The sequence below is a fragment of the Centruroides vittatus genome, unplaced genomic scaffold (assembly GCF_030686945.1).
Source record: "Centruroides vittatus isolate TY-2023 unplaced genomic scaffold, ASM3068694v2 contig_680, whole genome shotgun sequence".
Taxonomy (NCBI): domain Eukaryota; kingdom Metazoa; phylum Arthropoda; class Arachnida; order Scorpiones; family Buthidae; genus Centruroides; species Centruroides vittatus.
Genome location: NW_027122427.1, coordinates 2,610,911 through 2,631,146, shown reverse-complemented (window position 1 = coordinate 2,631,146; position 20,236 = coordinate 2,610,911). Strand labels below are relative to the sequence as shown.

General features: G+C 31.2%; 1 protein-coding gene across 2 annotated transcripts in view; it reads left to right on the top strand.

Annotated features, from left to right (window-relative positions):
• The first annotated feature begins 5 nt into the window (after positions 1-5).
• The window catches only part of LOC136980188 (craniofacial development protein 1), a 46,153-nt gene continuing 25,922 nt past the window's right edge, over positions 6-20,236 (top strand). For both annotated transcript variants that reach the window (XR_010881512.1, XM_067276249.1), the window contains exons 1-3: positions 6-143; positions 17,781-17,892; positions 17,968-18,238. Coding sequence is in view for 1 of the 2 variants with exons in the window: in XM_067276249.1 (XP_067132350.1) it covers positions 83-143; positions 17,781-17,892; positions 17,968-18,238 (444 nt within the window). In the remaining variant the exon portion in view is untranslated. The remainder of the gene's footprint in view (positions 144-17,780; positions 17,893-17,967; positions 18,239-20,236) is intronic.

Sequence of the window (20,236 nt, the reverse complement as noted above, 5' to 3'; positions counted from 1 at the left end):
GGAGTCAATAAAAATTATATCTATCGATATTTTAAATTTCTAAATCAATTTGAAATTTTTCAAATATTTACTTGTTGAAGAAATGGAGATCGAACCCGATTTCGAAGAACAAAGTTCGACCGACGAAGATTACGTCCCTTCTGGTAAGACAAAGTTGTAATATGTAAATCAAATTCATTATTTCGTCTGTCCGTGGCGCAGTAAACTAACAAGTCAATTAAAAACAACATTTTTCCGACGGAATCTTCGGCTATTTTAATAGGCTTATTCGATATTATAAAGCGATTTCTTATTAAAATTTCAATCCAAGTTCGTTTAAATATGTAATTCGATTACTTAAACGGCTTTACGTTTAATTAATAAAAATGTTAAAAGATGGATGGAGATTACTGCGACAAAATTTGCTATTAAATCAACGTAGTGTGATGATTTGCGAAAATTATGTAAAAAAAAAAAAAAAAAAAAAAATACATATTATAGCCACAAATGCTAAATTATTAAAATTGTCTTTATCTTTTGTCTGATTTCTTTCATTTGCTAAATTTTTCTTTATAGTTTTTAATGAAATTACAGCTTTTTGAATAATTATTAGTAGTAATTAAACTATGGTAAATAAGTGTAAATCTATTATTGTTATTAAGAATGTATTTTTTATTGTTGATTCTTAATACCAACCGTGTTAGTCGGGTGTCGTTTTAGGTTCCTATTTTCTAACAAGTGCGGGTGTGGGATCCGGCGGACGCCCGTAATTGTTATAAAACGGCTACGAAAATAGGGCTCTAAATGGATATCCGATTAATGTGATCGGTATTAAGAATCGATGATAATTTAATCGGCTGCCGGAGGAAAAGAAGAATAATTCTAGTATGAAGCTAAAATTACCAATATTTGCCAGATCATTTGCTTTTAGAACCAGTTAAAAGTGGGTTTTTTGGACGAATAAAACGAAATGTTGTGTCCTTTGAATCCAAAATTTGTTTCGGGGATCGTTACCGTGATTGATGCTGGCGAGGTCCGAAAAATTGGTATGAGCTCTGTCGCAGATTGTAACTTTACCGAAGAGGGATCATAGAAAATGCCGATCCAAACTACATTTAAATAAAACATCTGAGAATAAAATTGTCTTCTGAGTAATTCTTGAACTTGGATGAACATCAGATTTGAAGGATGTAACATTTTGTTTTATTCACCTAAAACAGCTTTTGAGTGGTTATAAAAGTGAATAATATTTTTTTTTGTATGAATTTTAATGTATTTCTTACTTTTATATTAACAGTACATTATATTTGATAGCAGTATATTGATTATGATTATTCATACATACCAAAGTTTAATTTAGTATGTTAGATGAGTATCAATATATTTTAATTATATAAAACCAAGATATCTGTAATCATATACTATAAGATAAATTTCAGATTATTATTAGTATAGCTATGACATTTAATGAATAAGATGTTCTGTTTATACAGAAAATAATCATTTCCCCCTATGATCATAATGTTTCAGTATAAGAAATTTTATTATTGAATTTTTATTCTAAAGTGGTTTAAATAAATAAATGTAGAAAAGTTTTAAACACAAGATAGAGACATTGTATTTAATTTTTTTTTTTTTTTTGTCAATTTCAGTATCAAAAATAAATGTTAATTATGAGATTTGTTTATTTGTACACTCCTCTCCCTTCTCTCAGAGAAGCATTTTAGACCATTGCTTTTTCTTTCTCATTTCAAAAAATATAAAAAAAACTGTCTTGTTACAAACACCTTTTTTTTTTCTTTGTCCTTCACTCAAGTTTCCTCTAGAAACCTTTCTTAAAACATTCATACTGGATTGCCAAGTGATCAGCCTAGCAAGCTCTATTCTTTCTCTCCCTCCTTGTAATATCCCATCAAGATTTGCTGAGAGTACTATTAAACATAGGTCAGTACATCCATATCTCCTTCCAAGCCTTTTTAGATAATATCATTAGTGAAATTTTGCTCCTCACTTGTCATTATGTGCATTCTGTATATTAATGCACTCCATGTCACCCTCTTTTATCTCCATAGATTCCTAGAGTTTAGGGGAATGTAGATCCTGTATGTATCATTTCTAAAAACACAGGAATGGTCAAGTGTGAAAAATATGGCTATGGAACAGAACTGCATTGTCTTATCCATCAGTTGGCAAACCTCTCTCAGTTATTGACATATTTGTCCAAGAATGAGCTACTGCACAATCTGCTGATACCAAACCTGCCACTGTTACTTCAACAGAAATTCATCAAATCATTCATCCACTGTTATAGAATGTTAAGATAGCAGTCACTAGTCTGAGTGCTATCAATAAATACAGGACCAAGAACCTGCTCACTCTAGATCAGACACTATATCAGACATTTAGTGTAAAACAACTTGTGTTGTGTATTTTGAATATATTATGGAAGATGTTGTGCCCAATAATGCACATTTTGCAGTTCCACACTCCATTCTGGAAAAGATGCTTCATCATGTCATGGGCTCATGGGGTCAAACAGTTATGGTTTGTCCTGACATAAATTTAACATCATGTTGTAAAGCTAAATTGCTGTCCTTTATCTCCTACATGTTGTGCCAGTTGTAGATAGTGCATATCAAGATGACATAAAATTCAATATATTTGTTATTACTGCAGTTCCCATTTCTTCACTTTTATGTATGCTTGTATGTGGATATACATGGAAGTATGTCAAAACTTCAATGTCATGAAGACAAGAGCAATTTGGACTATAATTCCTGACATTGCTATAAGTTTGCATCAAGTAACATATTACATTCAGAATTGTTGTAATGTGTAACAATTGATGCAGCTGTGAAAGCATTCATGGAATCTATATATGGTTCTTGTGCATTTGTCTCATTTCCCTGTAAAGTATAATCATTTCACAATAGCGGTTATGAGTATAATTCCTTTATGTTTGGAAAATTTCTGTGTATTACTGCAGATCTATCGTATAGATCCTTTTTTGAATGAATTAATTTACTTTAGTTTTACTATGACATTTACAGTAATGTATCATTTGCATATACTTATGCAATGCTAGACAATCTCTTTTGTTCATATAGGCTAATATTTATTTTTATATGGTTGATTGGAATCTGCTTATAATCTGGATAAATTTTACATTATCACTAACCAAAATAAGCAACAACATTGACAGCTGGATGGCTAAAATGGTTAAGGTATCAACCTACTACTTTGTAGACCTGGAATTCAATCTGGACAAGCATCTCCTTGGAAATTTTTCTTGGACAGTTAGTTCTGGATGAATCAGAACCTATCCTTCATTACTTGGCTCTCCCCATTGTGGACCTGGCCAAATTTACAATGGGTATAAGAAAAAAGGTCTCCTTGGTGCCCACAAGGTGGAAAGACTTAAAAAGGAAAAACAAAAAATTTATTGTAAAGGAAATCAATTCAATTCAATTCTTTATTGTATGAACCTTAGTTCATTACAAGGGGAGAATAACGTAAAAACTGAAGTTAGTAACAAATTTAACAAATTAATATAATAGCTTAATACTAAACAATAATACACAATAATAATTATTTTTATACATATGATGTAAATCTGAAATTAGTAAAATTTTAACAAATTAATTAAATAATTTAGTACAGGATAACACAAAAATAATCATTTTTTGAAAACAGGATAAATTAATTATATCTTTCCAGGATTTTAAATCTTGTCAAATACTTTTTCCTATTTGTTTCAAATTTGATACAGTGAAAGAACACATGTTCCCAAGTTTCACATTTTTGAAAACTACATTTACTACAAATTCTCTCAGAGTCTATTATTAGTTTAATGTTATATGTCAAAATTTAATTTTGATCACATCTCAGCTGTAGAATTAAATGTTTTATATGATAATTTATGTCCATATACAAATAATCTTTACACACATAAGTTGTTTTAAAAATACAATATAATTGAAAATGCTTGTTCCTTTCCAGCAAAGACCAATATTCTTGTATGCTCTGTTCCCAACACACTTTTATGATTAATGTTTGATAACTTTTGATCAAATGAGGACCTTGAGACAACCATAGAAATATGAAACCATGTTGATCTAATAGATTTTTCAATGCATGGTATAACATGAAAATTCTTCAAAGATATAAAGCAAGAACAATCTCCATTTTATTGTGATAAGTAATTGCCCATACAGAAGCAGCATAAAGTAGTACAGATGAAATCATTGATTGAAATAATTTTATATAAATGAGCAGAATTAATTTTAGCTTTTTAAAGAATAGGCCACATAGAACCCAGTGCCATTTTAGCCTTATGAATACTATAATTTTTAGCCTATAAAAACTGTCCAGCAGATAGAAATAATACTTCCAGGTATATGTAATTCGAAACAACTCATATAGGCTGATTGTTAAAAGACCATCTCTCTCTGGGTGATAGTCTATTACCTTTCTTGAACTCCGTCACTTTTGTTTTTGAGACATTTATAGTTAATTTATTGTCACAACAGAATTCCTCTAGAATTGTGATTTTTCTTTTGTAATATTTGTGGAATATCAGCAAGAATTACAATGTCACCAACATATATTAGTACATGTAACTCAACTTGATCAGAGAGAGAAATCCCAGGTAGGTCAGATTTAGCAAGTTGCACTATCAAACCATTAACACATAAATTAAAAAGCAGTAGGCTCAGAACTTATCTCACCCTGCAAAACTCCAATGTCAATACAAAATGAATCAGTCGTTTTGGCTAAAATTTTTACTCTTGCTATGGCTTTGGAGTACAGCTGATTCTTGATAATCCGACAGGTATGGGACCAAAGGGGTGTCAGATTACCAAAAGTGTCTGGATTACCGAAAGTGATTACATATTTGGCATTGTTTTGCTAGCAGTAGCCTACAATATTCCTACATTTTATGAGTAAAATGCTGCCTAGGTTAATATGGAAATGAAACACCCATTTCAGTTAACTAAAACATGTTTATTAAAAGAAATATGGAAGTCAATAAATGTACATACAGTATGTATAGGCATAAATAGTACAGTACGTACAGAACTGCTCATGGAAAACACAAGAAATGTGTGTCATTGTGTAAGAATTGGGTGGGGAGATTCATGTTGCGATATCCTTCTGTGCAAGCAGACACGTAACGGGACGGGGACTGCGGTGACCTTGATGGGAAGTATGTTGGATTACAAAAGCGTCGGATTATCAAGGGTCAGCTGTATATGTCAATTATAAGACCAAGAAACTGTTTATTCATACCCATTCTTTCTAGTAGAGACCATAAAACTTTATGATTAACGGTATCAAAAGCAGATCTAAAATCTACAAAAATGGCATAAAGTTCTTTTTTTGCAATTTCAATTACCAAAATGCATTTAAAACAAATATTTGATCTTGGCAAGATCAGCCAGATCGAAAACCTGCTTGCTCCTGACACAAAATATTGTATTTATTAATCCAATCTTCTAATTTTTTATTTAATAAAGACATAAATAGTTTACCAATTACAGGGACCAAAGATATAGGCCAATAATTTTTGGGTCATTCTTATTGCCTTTTTTTGTATATTGAAGTAATCAAAGATTCAGTCCATTTTTCCTGGAAAGTAGAAATTCTTTTATTGGAGTTAAAAACTTCCAATGATGTAAGAAGAAAATTTTCTGAAAAACACTTTAAATATTATGTTTTAATAAAATCAATTCCAGATGAGGTACCAGATTTAAAATGGTTAATAGCTCCTTTTAGCTTCTCTAGTGTAAAATCTGTAAAACATTCCAATTCTATTGGAAACACTATATTCATATGTTGACAATTGTTCATCATTAATGAGTAAACAATGTTTTTTAGAGAATCTAGTAGCATAATAATTGAACCATCTTTCCAAAGGAATTCATGTATTACTCAATAAACTTTTATATTTAACACTATTAATTATTTAAACAAACAATCCTATTAAAACCCGATACATTATAATACTAAATATAATACTATATAATACTAAAGCCAACCACTGCCATATAGCATACGACAGTGGTTGGCTTTATTTAATGTGCAGATACTGTATTTAATCTAAGCCCAACAAGTAAGCCTCCACTGGGTCTTCCACGTCCATCATGGCTATGAGATATCTGATGATAAATTTTGTAATCATCAGAGAACATTGATTCAACTACTGAAGATTTATGCCATGTTTCCACCAGACAGAATATATCCATTTTGTATATCAGATTCCAGAAATTAGGGAAACAGTATTTATTATGTGAACCTACAATATTGTAGAAGAGAAGTTTCATATTATCATCTTTATCCAAATACAGATCATCATATTGGTCATTTTTGTTGTTTATGTTATTATGCTGTTTATCATTATAAATTATATTTCTAAAAAAGACTATTCTCCATCTTGGAAAATTTCACTTTTGTAATTACAAGCAAAATATTTTTTCATCTATCAATCGCCTTTTAAATGTATTTCTTTTCCATGCAGTCTTAGTTTGTTTCTGACAGTTCTGGTACTCGTATAATACTCATCATTAATGAATATATTTAGGCCTTTTAAATTACTAACATTTTTATAAACTTTTAATTTATTTTCAAAATCAGTTCACAAATAGTCAGTCTTTTTTTATATTAGGTTTAAATTTTCCAATCCTAAAAGCATGTTTAATATTGACATCTGTAACCTTTAATTTATCCTTGAGAAGTTTTGAACCCCTAACTGAACAAGCATCCAATTTATTGTTGTCCTCTATGACTGAGATTTCAATATTATTCCTTTTTTCTTTATCTTCTAATTTCATTAACTTTTCATGCAGATTACATTAATTTCTGCATTTGGATTTGTCACTTTTAACATAGCCTTTTTCTCTATTAGTTTCAAGGACAGATAGCCTAGATTCGACATCTACCAATGCTGTATCTATATTCTCAATCCATTCTGTCTAAACAGTTCAAAAGTGTTTCTAATTTACTATTTAAAGAAGCTTGCAGTTTCAACAAGAGTCAAATTCCTTCTTGAATGTTAATCTCCTTTTTGGCACTTATATAAGACAAGATCAACTGTTCTGTTGACTCATCTGAGACATTTTCTTACATTTTGTGGCGATCTACCTTTAGATTGTGGCGAAAATGTTTTTCTCTTCCGATACAAAAACTCTTAACATTTTTCCAGAAGAAAACAAAAGTGAATCAAATCAAAGAGCAAAAAAATTCACACCAAAAGCTACGACAGTCAGACAGCACCCCTGTAAAGGAAATCTAAAATCAGTTTTAATTATTAAATTATCTGTAAAAAATGATAAGAAATATTGAATTTAATTCTGATTAAATTATTATATAAATTTAATCAGGCCTATGAGTATAAGCAAGTTAAAAAATATATAAACTTATTATCAGTTAAATTGTTTATATATTATTAAATTTGGATAACCTGTGAAATCATTAGAGAATTTAAAATTAAAAACAAAATTCTCATGAATATGGATAGCTGCTCACTTTAGTATTCTGTGAAAAAATGCTGAATGATGTTATAAGATTTTAATAAAAGTTATTATTTGTAATACTTATTCAAGCATTCAAAATATTAATGTACTGTACAGGAATGTTTTTATTCCTATTGGAACACCCTCAGTTTAAAAATCGAATGGTTAGAATGTGATACAAAATTGTTTCTGTACATTAATATTTTGGCTGCCTGAAATAAGCATTGGAAATAAATAATTTTAGCATGGTACGAAGTATTAATAAAGATTGACTCTGATAGTTTAAGTAAATAACAATTATGTTTTCTGTTAGTGTTAATCCAATTAAAATCCTAATTTTTATCTTGTTTAATGATGATTATCTTTTGTGTCTACATTTATTCTAAGAACAATAATGATAAGACAACAATTTTTGATATTTTAAAATCACATATTCAGAACTAATCTATGGAATAATCAATTATAGAATGTCAAATCAGAAAGTACATAAGACTATAAATGTTATACAATTACATATTCTTATACAGTATTAATAATAATACTTTTTAATTTAATAATTAATTAGCAATTTATTTATAATATTTATACAAAATAAAATAAACAAAAGTAATTTCTGTTTTTATCGTTGTCTACTTTAAACTTTGTTTATTAATAGGACCTATTACACTGGTGTAGTTTCTGTATAGTAAATAGAGGAGAACTTAGAAAAATCAAAACAATATAAGGTGAAAATAAAGATATTTCGTTTTGATTTTTCTGATAAGTTCTCCTTTATTTGCTATATGGAAACTACACTACACAGTGTAATAAGTCCTGTTAAGAAACAAAGTCCAAAGTAGACAAGGATAAAAACAGAAATTAATAAAAGTAAGGATGTAGAGGCAAAAAGAATTAAACAAAAATATGTTTGTTGTAAACAAAAATATATGTAATATGTAAATATGAAATATTTACTGTTATATATATTGTTATTTTTTTCTGTATTTTTAACCGAAGTTATTAAAGCAAGACTTGAAATCTGTTTAAAATATTATGGTCTTTCATTTTTAAGCTAAAATCTAAAGAACTTAGTGGTTTTGGAAATTTATTTTTTCTTATTTCAAGCATAAAATATAATGCTCATAATTATATAAATTTTTTTATAATTAAAACATGACTTTATCATTTGATTATAAGTAAGATTATTGGCTTATAACTTGGCTAATTAAATATACAGATATTATGTAATTTGGATTAAAGGTAGGCAATTAAGTTACTATCTTGTGTTAAATTTAATAATAAGAATTAAATTAATTAATTTAGAATATTTTGAAAGAAGAGATTAATCCAGGACTCACACTCACAACTTCTGGTTTGTATACAGATGTGTTACCAATTACACTACCTGCAGCTCTGTCCAATCTTTGCTTTCATATCAATTAATTTAGAAGATATAACCATACAGTCTGTTGTCATGCCAACTGAGACAACTATGAGTCCATGATCCTGGCAGGCATTCAGCCAACTTTAAGCTTTTACATTGGAAAAATTTAAAAATTAATTAATTACTTAAGAATGTTCTGGAAGAAAATATATACTGATGTCGAGAGTCAAGGCAGTGACTCCCCACCAAATAAAAAAAATCCAGCAACAAATTGCTTACCTTTCCTTTCCTGGCAACATTTGGTGGTGTCATCTGTTATGATATTTTATTTTTAAAAACCTTTTATATTTTTAACTATTATAAAATGACAAAAAAAAACAATTTTGAGGCTAGGGATGGGTTTTATAAAAAAAAATTGTAAATGCTAATAATGAGTAAAACCATCATTAAGTCTGACCCTACTGCAGATACATATGACCCCCTTTATCTCCTTACCCCCTCAATCTTTAATCACTAAAATTTAATAGCATCAGTCTCCTAATAAACAAACCTCCCTGCAAAATTTCAGAAATTTTTGACAAAAAGCACAGGAATTACTAAGCTTTAAAGAAGATGGACAAAATTATGCCCCCTCACACACATACACAGAGAGAGACTAACATCCGTACATACAGAACCCTCTCAAATTTTTTTTTGCATATCTTGATGTTTCAAAGTCCCCTGGGTCCAAAAATGTAAAAATCTTGGGGGTCATTTTTTGACTGATTGCTGTACTTTCCCTCTGTTATATATAACAGCCAGGAAAGTAAAAGTCACTGACTGACTATATATACAGGAATCAGAGTTGCCAATTATTGGGGGTCGATTTCTCTCCCCCCAAAATACCGAAAATCTAAGTAATACTGAATATCTCATTTGAAAGATAATTGCTTTCTTAGGTAGTGTGCAAAATGTCAAGATTTTCTATAAAACTTTCTGGAATATAAGCGATTGAAAGATATAAAAATCACCAAAGAAGCTGTATTTTCTTTTTTTCTTCATCTGGCACTGCAGATGCTTGTAGAGAAAAACTATTGGGTCTAGAAAGCTCAAATTTTACACTTAAGCTTTTCTTGTTATCAGTTGTCATCTTGTTATAAGTCAAAGTTCATGGGTGTTTCCAAAAGAGCTATTTCAATTTTATGGCTTATAAGGATAAAACTGCATTGAAACAAATGAATTTTATTCAAAATGTTATTCAGAATAACAAAAGCTCAGATTTATGCAAATAAAAACTTTTTATAATGATTTTACTAAATGATGTATCAGCATTCGGCCATTGCTGAGCACTGACCAGACTTTACATCATCATGTTAGGTTGCAACATAATGACAAGTTTAAATATATTTAGAGATAAACATAGATAACATCATTGTTTCTAATGTGAGGCTCTAGAAATGTTCCAGAACCACACTAAAATCTAAAAATCTGTAAATTTGTTAATATTATAAACTATAATTTTTGTCCATAAAAGGAAATATTAAATTTATTAGAGGGGGGAAAAAACCTTTTCTGAGAAATTAGACAAAGGAAAACTAAACAATGTAAGTACTAAGATCAACTATCTCTGGTTGGAATCAAATTAAATATCAATTTTGACTCATCTCATGATCTGAGTTCAGATCTTGTTACACTTAGTACTAAGTGATGACCAATTAAAAAGTGGGGATGAGGAAAAATAGCTAATCAAAATGGTTGATCTGGGACCATAAATGATAAATTTCTGATTTTAAGGACACAGAGAACTTCTCTCTCTGACTTCTCATTGTGCAGCATCTTCCTTGGTTAAATTCTCCACTTCATCTTTGGCTCAAACTGGACTGATTATCACCTTCCCAACAGACCTTCTCACAACAACACCTTGGTGCAGTCAACTCTGAAGGATTCTTCTCTTGGGATTCTTTTTCTTTAGAAAAAAAAGAACCTGAAGATTTATAATCTTCACCTGCAGATCCAGAATATTATTCTTGTAACTTTATTTTTGTATTTAAATAAATCTGGACAATTTTTTTGTAACTGTTGAGTCTGACTCTGTGTCTGTCATACCCATATATGAATTGACACTTTTCTTTTCTTCTGACTTTAAGTGCAACTCTGCAACCTCACACTATCATCAAAGTTTACAGCAATTTCCTCTACAAAGATTTAGCTAAATTTTATGATTATAGGTCTAAAGTAACATATAAGTCAACTATCTATATTCATGCCGTCCTTCTCTTGAAGACTTTGTAGATTTCTATCCTTTCTAGTGTTTCAGCTGAGGCAGTTTTGTCACACAGTATAGTAATCACATACAACAAGGCTCTTTGTTCCATCTATAAGGAGATAGCCTGATGTAGTACACACAGAATTGTTTTTATAAGAAACCCTACAATTTTCTTACTTTTTAGAAATAAGATTCCATTGAGAGAAAATAGTGCCTTGGCTGAAACATTTGGAAAGAGTATAAATGTACAAAGCCTTCAGGAAAGAAATGGCTATTAACTTTAAAGATACAGACTCTATCTCACAGCCTGGAGAGTGCTATTTGAGCTTGCTTAATTCAATGCATTTGACATGCACAACTTTGCACATTTGATCTGTAATTTAAAACAAAATTGTTCTAAGATTTTAACTTTTTGTTCTATCATCATTTACACCTGCAGATGTGAATTGCAAAGTGGCATTACACTTGCATGTTCAAAGAAAACAATGAATGGATAGAATGCAATGATATTGTAGTAGAAAAAAGTAAATGGCCATGGAATGCAAAATGTCTATACATACCTATTTTGCTTCAGGCACTGCGCGACGGGTACCACAGGGATGAGTTTGTACTAGAGATCAGAGGTAGCGTACTGAGGGCGAGGCACAAATGACGTCTTGCCCTGTGCTGGGTCTGAGGCCACATCAGAATCCTGGGCAACGAGCGTGCCGACCAACTGGCCAAGGCGGGAGCCAGGGGCCCATTTATGACGGAGAAGGTAGCACCAACGGCTAGTCACATAAAAGGTACTCTACTGCAATGATCAATGACTCACTGGCAAGAGTGCTGGAACCTCAGTACAGTAGGTAGGTCAACCTCTGCCTTCGTGCCAGAAGTTGGCCTAACTCTGATCAGTTGTAATTGGAAGCTGACCCAAATCCTAACAGGACACGGGAAGTTTCCCCATTACATGTCCAGATTCAGATGTATGAATGGTTGCTGCTCCTGTGGGTGCCTGCGTGGCGACACGAGGCACTATGTACTTGAGTGCCCCCATACGGAGGACTAGCCCTCACACGAGTGTGTGAGGGCTAGTCACATTGACTGGACAAAGCCCGCAGACCAAGTACTTAAAATGCTTGCAGCAAGTAAAGGAAACTTTGAGACTTTAAAGGATATGATGGAAACAGTTCTCGGTCTTTTTGACCTCTAAGCTTGGAGTTTACATCAGGCTGGGTCCCCCTTTTGCTGGGAAGGGGACCCCACTGCCCGTTCAGAGAGTATCCCTCTCCTCTGGTAGAGTGCCCTAATGTGCGGCCCTGACCGCACTGAAACGTATGTTAATGTTAGAGGGTCGGACTTGGGAGCGATGAAGGCAAGGAAGGCATTAGGATTGGTGGCCCTCTGGACCCACCAGAACCCTAGCCCAAGCCAGAGTCAAAGCCAGAGCACTTATCCCTGGACCGATTTTCAGTATCTAGGAGCTCTGTGCCCACCGGGCGATGGACCAGCCTATGATTAGAACATCGTCTCTTAGTACTCTGTAGTGCCATTCGACCGAGCAGAGGCTATTACTTCAAGTTGATTAGATGAGACATACTTATTCTTAGGGCCCACCAGTGGCCAAGCAGTTTTGTTCCCTAAACGTTGGGAGTTCGGTCGTGAGTTTGCGCCTTGCCAGGACAGGCTGGTCATGTTGAATTTTCCAGGTTTTCTCCATGTCTGTAATGCCTAAATAGGGGCCAGTTACCCTTAAAAAGACCCCCTGGAAGGCATCCCCTAGGCAGACTGCCCAAGTGTTACATTGCCACAAATTAACAAAACAAACAAACAAACAATTTATTCTTAGAAAACCTTACATACAACAATTTATGATTTCTTGAAATTAATAAATAATAAATTAAAATCAGAGTATCTGTATTTCTTTCAGAATAAAAACACTTTCAAGTCTTCATCAATCAAAAAACAATTGATATCTAAACAAAAACATCTGAGATATAAAAAATTGTTCCAAGTAAAAACTTATATCAAATTTAGACAACAGTCAAAATTGTTCTTCATATTTTTTTTTTTTCCTTTTTGTAAAGATAAGCTTCTGGCACTTGGAATAGTACAAGTAAAAATGATGTTGCAAGTCTTATGAATACTGCTTTGAAGTGCCAAACTTATCTTATCCAAAGAAAAACTCCTAAGAAAAATTTTGACTGTTGTTTAAATTGTGATAAGTTTTTACTTGGCACAAGTTTTTTACATCTTAGATGTTTTTGTTTGTATTTTCTTCCAGAATATTCAAAAGTATTTAAATTAATTTTTGTTATCAAATTTAATACAAGATGATGACTTAATCGCGTATCTTCAGCCCAGTTATGTAATATTTGTATTTTTGTATAGCTTGATAATCCAGCATTATCATTTGATAAGTAATTATTTATAACTAGCAGATGAGCCCGGTCATTGTTACTTTTTGCTCGGGCAAAAAGTAACAATGGCCAAGATTAAGATTATTACATTATAGCCCATCTTACCCGTTTTCACTGGGTGCAAGAATTTCGTCCCCCTCTTCCGAGATTAATTAGAAAATTTTTAGATAAGTCTAAAAATATGTTCGATTTCCCACAAAAACTTTCATTTAAAATTGTACAGTAAAATCTGAGGTTTGGGGTAATCCTTAATCCTCCCTCTCTCCTGCGGGGGGATTTTGAAAAATTCCTTCTTAATGTACGTTCTCGTGACGTATCCTAACTGTGTACCAAATTTCAACTTTCAACTCCTAACCATTTGGGCTCTGTGCTTATTATTATTATTATCAACCCATCTTGATTATATTATAAGATTAGTGGTAGAACAGTTAAATATTTCAAAACATTTAAATATATTAATCAATAATGAAAACTTGAATAGTATGTTTATATTTTCTGTAATGTACAGATAATAAAGTAAAACTTAACTACTGATTACTACTAAATTTGAAAAACAGTTCAAAATGATTATTAAAAACTGTTTCTTAAAATATAGTAATTCATATTGTCATATTGACAGTAACAATTATTTTCCTTTATATTTTTTTTTTCCTCCCAGAGAATCTTTTAGTTTTTCTATCTATTATTATGTCACATTTAGCTGATACCGGTGCTAAGTGCTATGCATGACTGAAGTCAAAGTATAGCTATCCAAACAAGTGTAACATTAAGCTTCTGTGTTCTTGACATGTGTCAACATCTAGAAATTTCCTAACTTTGTGACATGTGTTCAATATTGTGGCTTTCTGTAGTGTCATGTATGTTTTTTTAAGGTTTAACGTTTCTAGACTTTTGTTTAGTGTATGTGGAATAGCACTTATCCATCCTCTACAGCTGCCTTATTTCTTGGGTGAGTGGAATATACTTGTTGATTTTTTCATTGTGAATATTTTTCATGTTATGAGTGTTTAGAATGGAGATTTCTGTATGTAAACAATTCTATTTGTATTTGTCAATGAAAGTGATTTCAAATCTATTGTAATGAAGTGTTAGAGTAAATTTTATCTGTCATTTTCTAATACTGCCTATGAAGTATATTTGTATTATAGTACCTGGGTGTTTTAATAAACTGTGTTTGTATGTAGTCTCTTGTATTATATTTACTATTTGATTACACCTATGTAAATAATTATATATAATCTGTGCTAAGAACTTGCAACCAGAAGTTATATGCTGTATTGTTTCTGACAGAATCGGACATTTTCTCCAAGAATCATATATGAATGATGTATCCTTCAGAATGTATTCTGTAGTATTTAGTGTTTATAGCTTGATATTGAATGGCAAATATAAATTTCTGTGTCTCTCCAAACAGGCAAGACCTAGTCAGCCAGTAGTTTGACACATTTTATCAACGTAGTCCTGAGCTATGTTGTAGGCATGCCAGCCATGAAGTGCCGTTTGAACCCATGACTGCTTATTGATGTCTGTTATTTATGTGTTGAACTATGTCCAGGTGCTCAGAGTGTAAGTTTGAAGGCATGTTACTGATTGTCAAAGTTATAGCTTTATGTAATCTTGATGTTTCTTGTATTTTGTGGAAAAACTTGCAGTGTCAGAATTAATTTGTAGTGCAGGTTAACTATATTAGTCAGGCCATAGCCACCTTTACGAGGAAGAGTTAGTCTCTATGAATAATTTTGAATTATTTATGCTTATTATGTGTTCTTGTTTTCGTTTGGAGTTGCTCAAGATCTGTGTGTCCAGTATATAACTCCAAAAGAATAAGTGAGTATAGGGACAACATAAATATTAATAGCTTTAATAGTATGTTTTGCATTTAGGTATGTTCTCAGTACTGCATATCTGGTATTCAAGTGTTAATCTTTGTTTTATCAGTGCATATTTGATCACCTGATGTGCTTTTTGACTTCCACCTTTTTTCGTAAATGACTGCCTTGAGAATTGCCCAAAAATCCTCGATTTTACTTAATTTCTGGCATGTTTACAGGGTTATCCTTCTTTTTGATAAATGTGATATTTTGTTGTTGCTAATAATCCCATACAGTTTTGGCATAATGGGAGCTTGGTCTAGTCAAAAGACATAATTTGCTTGAGAATAGTTCTTTCAAATGTAAGGCGTTGTTGTTGTATACATTCATTTAAATATCACTGGATAGTAAAACTTTATTTTCTGATTAGGGCTTATTCAGTTCTTTGTCTCATTGCAATCCAAACCAAAATTTTGCCCTCAAATTTATTTTTCTTGAAAATCTATATATTGGCAAGTGTAGAGCAGATATCAAATCCATCATTATCATAGATCATTGAATGCAAGAAGATGAAATAAAATTTGTCATCCAAAATGAAAAATTTTTCGGAGAACTTTTGCAGTAACTTTCATGCTTCATCTTTGCCAGTAATCTGTGTGTCTCTATTTTGTTCAGAATTACCTGTTTCTTTTGATATTTAATGTTTTTGTTTTCAAAGCGTTGTGGAGTCAAATACATTAAATTTTCAGTTTCAGTGGTACAGTCTTTCTTTTCTGTGATAGTAATTCACTCTTGAAACATTAGAGAGTGCAGTATTTGTGGAATGGAGAGTACAGTCTGTTTTCAGTTTCTTCATTTGCAAAATGGTTTACTGTAAACTTTTTACTTAATGTTTTATTTAATATATAAAAGTCATATACTTTTTGTGTAAAGCATTTTTTTTTTTTTTTTCATTGCAATTTTACAGAAAAAGATTATGAAATGTCCTACAGCATTCCATATGCTTTTAAATTATAGCACTTTAGCCTAAAGTTAACTAGAGCCTGAAATATTTTGTTTAGTGCATATTTTGGATTTTTCTGGGCACCTGTTTATATATATCAGGTTAGTCCATAAGTTCATGCGTATTTTTATCTACAAAAAAAGCAGCAAAAAATGTTAATTAAATTTTATTTCAATCTATAATGTATTCACCATTATTTTGTACAATTTCTTGCCATCTTGATGGATGCTTTTTAATCCCGTCTTCGTAAAATGATTTCGGTTTTGAATCAAAATATTCAGAAATAGCTTTTTTTACATTGTTCTCATCCTCAAAAGTTTTCCCTTTTAAAAAATTCTGCAAACTGCAAAAAAGATGATAATCACTGGGAGCAATATCTGGTGAATATGGTGGATGAGGTAAAATTTTCCAGTTGTAGCTTTCAAGTTTCTGTACAGTTATTTTTGCAGTGTGGTCTGGCATTGTTATGCTGCAAGAGAACCTGCTTTCTGTTCACTAACGACGGTCGATTTTTTTTCAATTTTTCATTTAAACGTTCTAATTGCTCACAATACATTTGAGCCGTAATTGTTTGATTAGGTTCTAACAGCACAAAGTGAATTACATCTAACATATCCCACCAAACAGACAAAAGAATTTTTTTTGGATGCAACCCACCTTTTGCAGTCTGTTTTGGCTGCTTGTTGCAATCCACCTATTGTCTTTTTCTCATCACATTATTATAGAGGATCCATTTTTCGTCTCCAGTAACCAGCCTACCAAGAAAAGGTTCTAAAGCAATACGGGATAAAAGAGACGTGCAAATGTTTACACGTTGTTGTCGGTTAGCTATTGACAGTTCATGTGGTATCCATTTTCCTAGCTTTGAAACTTTTCTGATTTGTTGTAGGTGTCTATGAACAGTTCCATGGGATGAATTTAAATGTTCCACAATTTCATAAACTGTTAAAGATGGTTCTGCTTCAACTAGTGCAGAGAGAGCATCATTATCAAAGTCAACGGGTCTTCCAGTACGAGCCTTATCCTCCACACTAAAATCATTGTTTCTAAATCTTTTAAACCACTTCTGCGCAGTCCTTGCACTAATTACAATTTGATTATGTACAGTATTTATTTTTTCGGCTGCATTTGTAGCATTTTCACCACTTAAAAATAAAAAGTATAAAACATATCTTTTATATTCATTGGTTACTTCCATTTTAAGGAAAATAAACAATTGAAATGTTCACAATTCTGAACAGTATTATATGAATGAGATCCAATTTAACACTTCAGTGTAAAAATTATCACATTAGACTGACATTTTTAACAGCAAAACAAGATTTTTCTCAAGGTCATAAAAATGTCCATGGACTTATGGATTGACCTGATAAAATATTTTTTTTTTTGAAAACTAAATATTGAAATTTTTATAAATAATAAAATGTTTGTGGAGAATATAATGGTTTGTTTTATTTCTTTTATTGTAGGAGAAGAAAGTGACGAATTTCTATCAGGTGAAGAATTTGCTAGCAGTAAAAGAGGAAGATCTAAAACAAAAAGAACTCGAGCAAAAAGCAAAAGGAAAACTGTTAAATCAAGGTTTTGTCTTTTAGTTAATCTGTTGTTATAGTAAAAGTATTATTCTGAAATATAATTTTAAAATGCATATTTTAGAAAAAGAAAACGTGGAAATAAATCAGATGATGATTATGAAGATGATGAGGATGACGATGATGATTTTAACAATGGAGATGATAATTCTGATAGTGTCAATGAATCAGATGATAATACCAATGATGATGATGTTTCAAATGGTAATGAAACAGGAAAAAAGTTGCCAGAAGTTGATAAAAAGAAATCAGATTCTTTATGGGCTGATTTTTTAAAAGATGTTGAGCCTCCTGCAAAATCCAAACCTAAAACAGAGCAAAATTTGCAGACACAGGTAAATTATCTAATCATTAAATTTATCATAAATTGATATTATAACTAATTACATTGTTCTGTTCACAAAATGTTCATAACGCTAATTAATTATCCATGTATTTCGATAATTAATTAGCACTGGAGTTCATAAAACTTTGAATTCATTGAACTAATATAATGCAGAATTCATTGAACAAATGAATTCCAAGTTATATAAAAGAAAATACTTAATCAAAAAATGATTAATAGGAGTTTTAAAACATTTACAGATAGAAAAACATTGTTTTTGGTGTTCATTTTTAACTTTTACAATCTATCAGCTTTGAGAATATAAATATGAAGAATTATAAAATGAATATAGAAGGACCCTGCTATATACAACCAATACATTCTAAGACCTCTTGCAAAAAAGTGAACCTTATTAATTATTAAGTATTTCCTATACTAGCCTACCGATCACAGAGGATTCTCTGGAAAATCTTAAAAATTTGCCAACCACTTTGCTGGTTTTAAATTTTTTTTTACCATTTCAAATTATTATCACTACCAGTTTTACTTACTAATTAATGTAAGTGCTGGTAGCTTTAACAGTTTGGTGTCTTGAAAGCAAAAGTAACATATTAAACTGTCACTTAGAAATAGGAATCATTTTTGAAACATTTTGAATAACATATTGATCTCAATGCTTAAACAGTATTTTACATGTTGTCATACAAACTTTTTATGCTTTAGTTTACTGAAAAAAGATCAGTGATAAAAAATATTCTGTCAGTTAATAAAAAAAAAAAATCTGCAATCTGGAAATGCTGGGTGGCATTGTACAGAAATTGCCTTCAGTTCTCAACATGACTTCTTGCTTTTCTGTCAAAACTTGCCACATGACATTATGACATTGCTAGATATGTAGAGTTCAACATTCTGCTATTTTTCCTGACATGTGCTTTGTGATTTAATTTTACACTGAATATCAAAATAAGCAGACTAAGGTTCTTATTGCCTTGCCACTCTAATAAAAATATTGCCAAGTGGTGATTTTCACACTATGCAGTGTGACCTCTGCTTTAACACATTTATATATTATATATATATAACATATTTTAAACTTTTGTAAACTTTGTATGTATTTTTCTGTAATTTACTTTGTTAATCTCGTTCCGTTTGGAATGAGGTTAACAACAATAATAAAGAATAAAGAGAGGTGAACTAAATAAAAAATATTGTTTCTGATCAGTAAGACTAAATATCTGCATTCATAATTTTCCAGTATAATAAGTCCTGTTAATTGATAAATGTACTTAGTATACAAAGATAAATTTAAGAATTGAAGAATAAAGAGAGTTCGAGTGAGGACCCGAAAGTGAATGGACTTGTTATTTTATGGTCTCCAATTTTCTTTTGTCTTGCTCGCCCCACACTTGACCCCACAACTACGACTGCAGAATAATACGACATATATATATATATATATATACATATATATGTAAAGGCAACTAAATAGCATAATACTGTACTTGTAAATTATAAAAACAACTTTTGAAAATTTTCAAAAGAAGAATTTTTTCTTTTTTCTCACTAAATTTAAAATTTTAATTTTTTTTTCTCTAAAATTAGCCCTTTATAGCTTTTCTTTGGCTTATCAAAGCTATCAGTATCACTATTCTTGACTTTGGAACTGTAGTTGTAAAGTAATTAGCATAAAGGAAACAAGGATTGGATTGGATTGGTTTGATGATATAAAGAAATGGGTAATTCCCTCCTGGGAGAACTTTTATGGGAAACTAGCTCCTATTTAGGCATTAGCCATAAAAAAAGAAAAACCAGGAAAACTCCATGTATCCAGCCTTTGGTCAGGTGTGAACCCATGACCAACTACCAGTGTTCAGTGGTTTTATCTACTTGGCCACCGATGGGCTAAAAGAAACAAAGAAAAGCAATGATATCACACAGATGACCTGTTACAAGCAAGATCTCAAGAAAAGACTGATGTGAGTTCCAATGTTTAGTGCAAAAGAGAGAA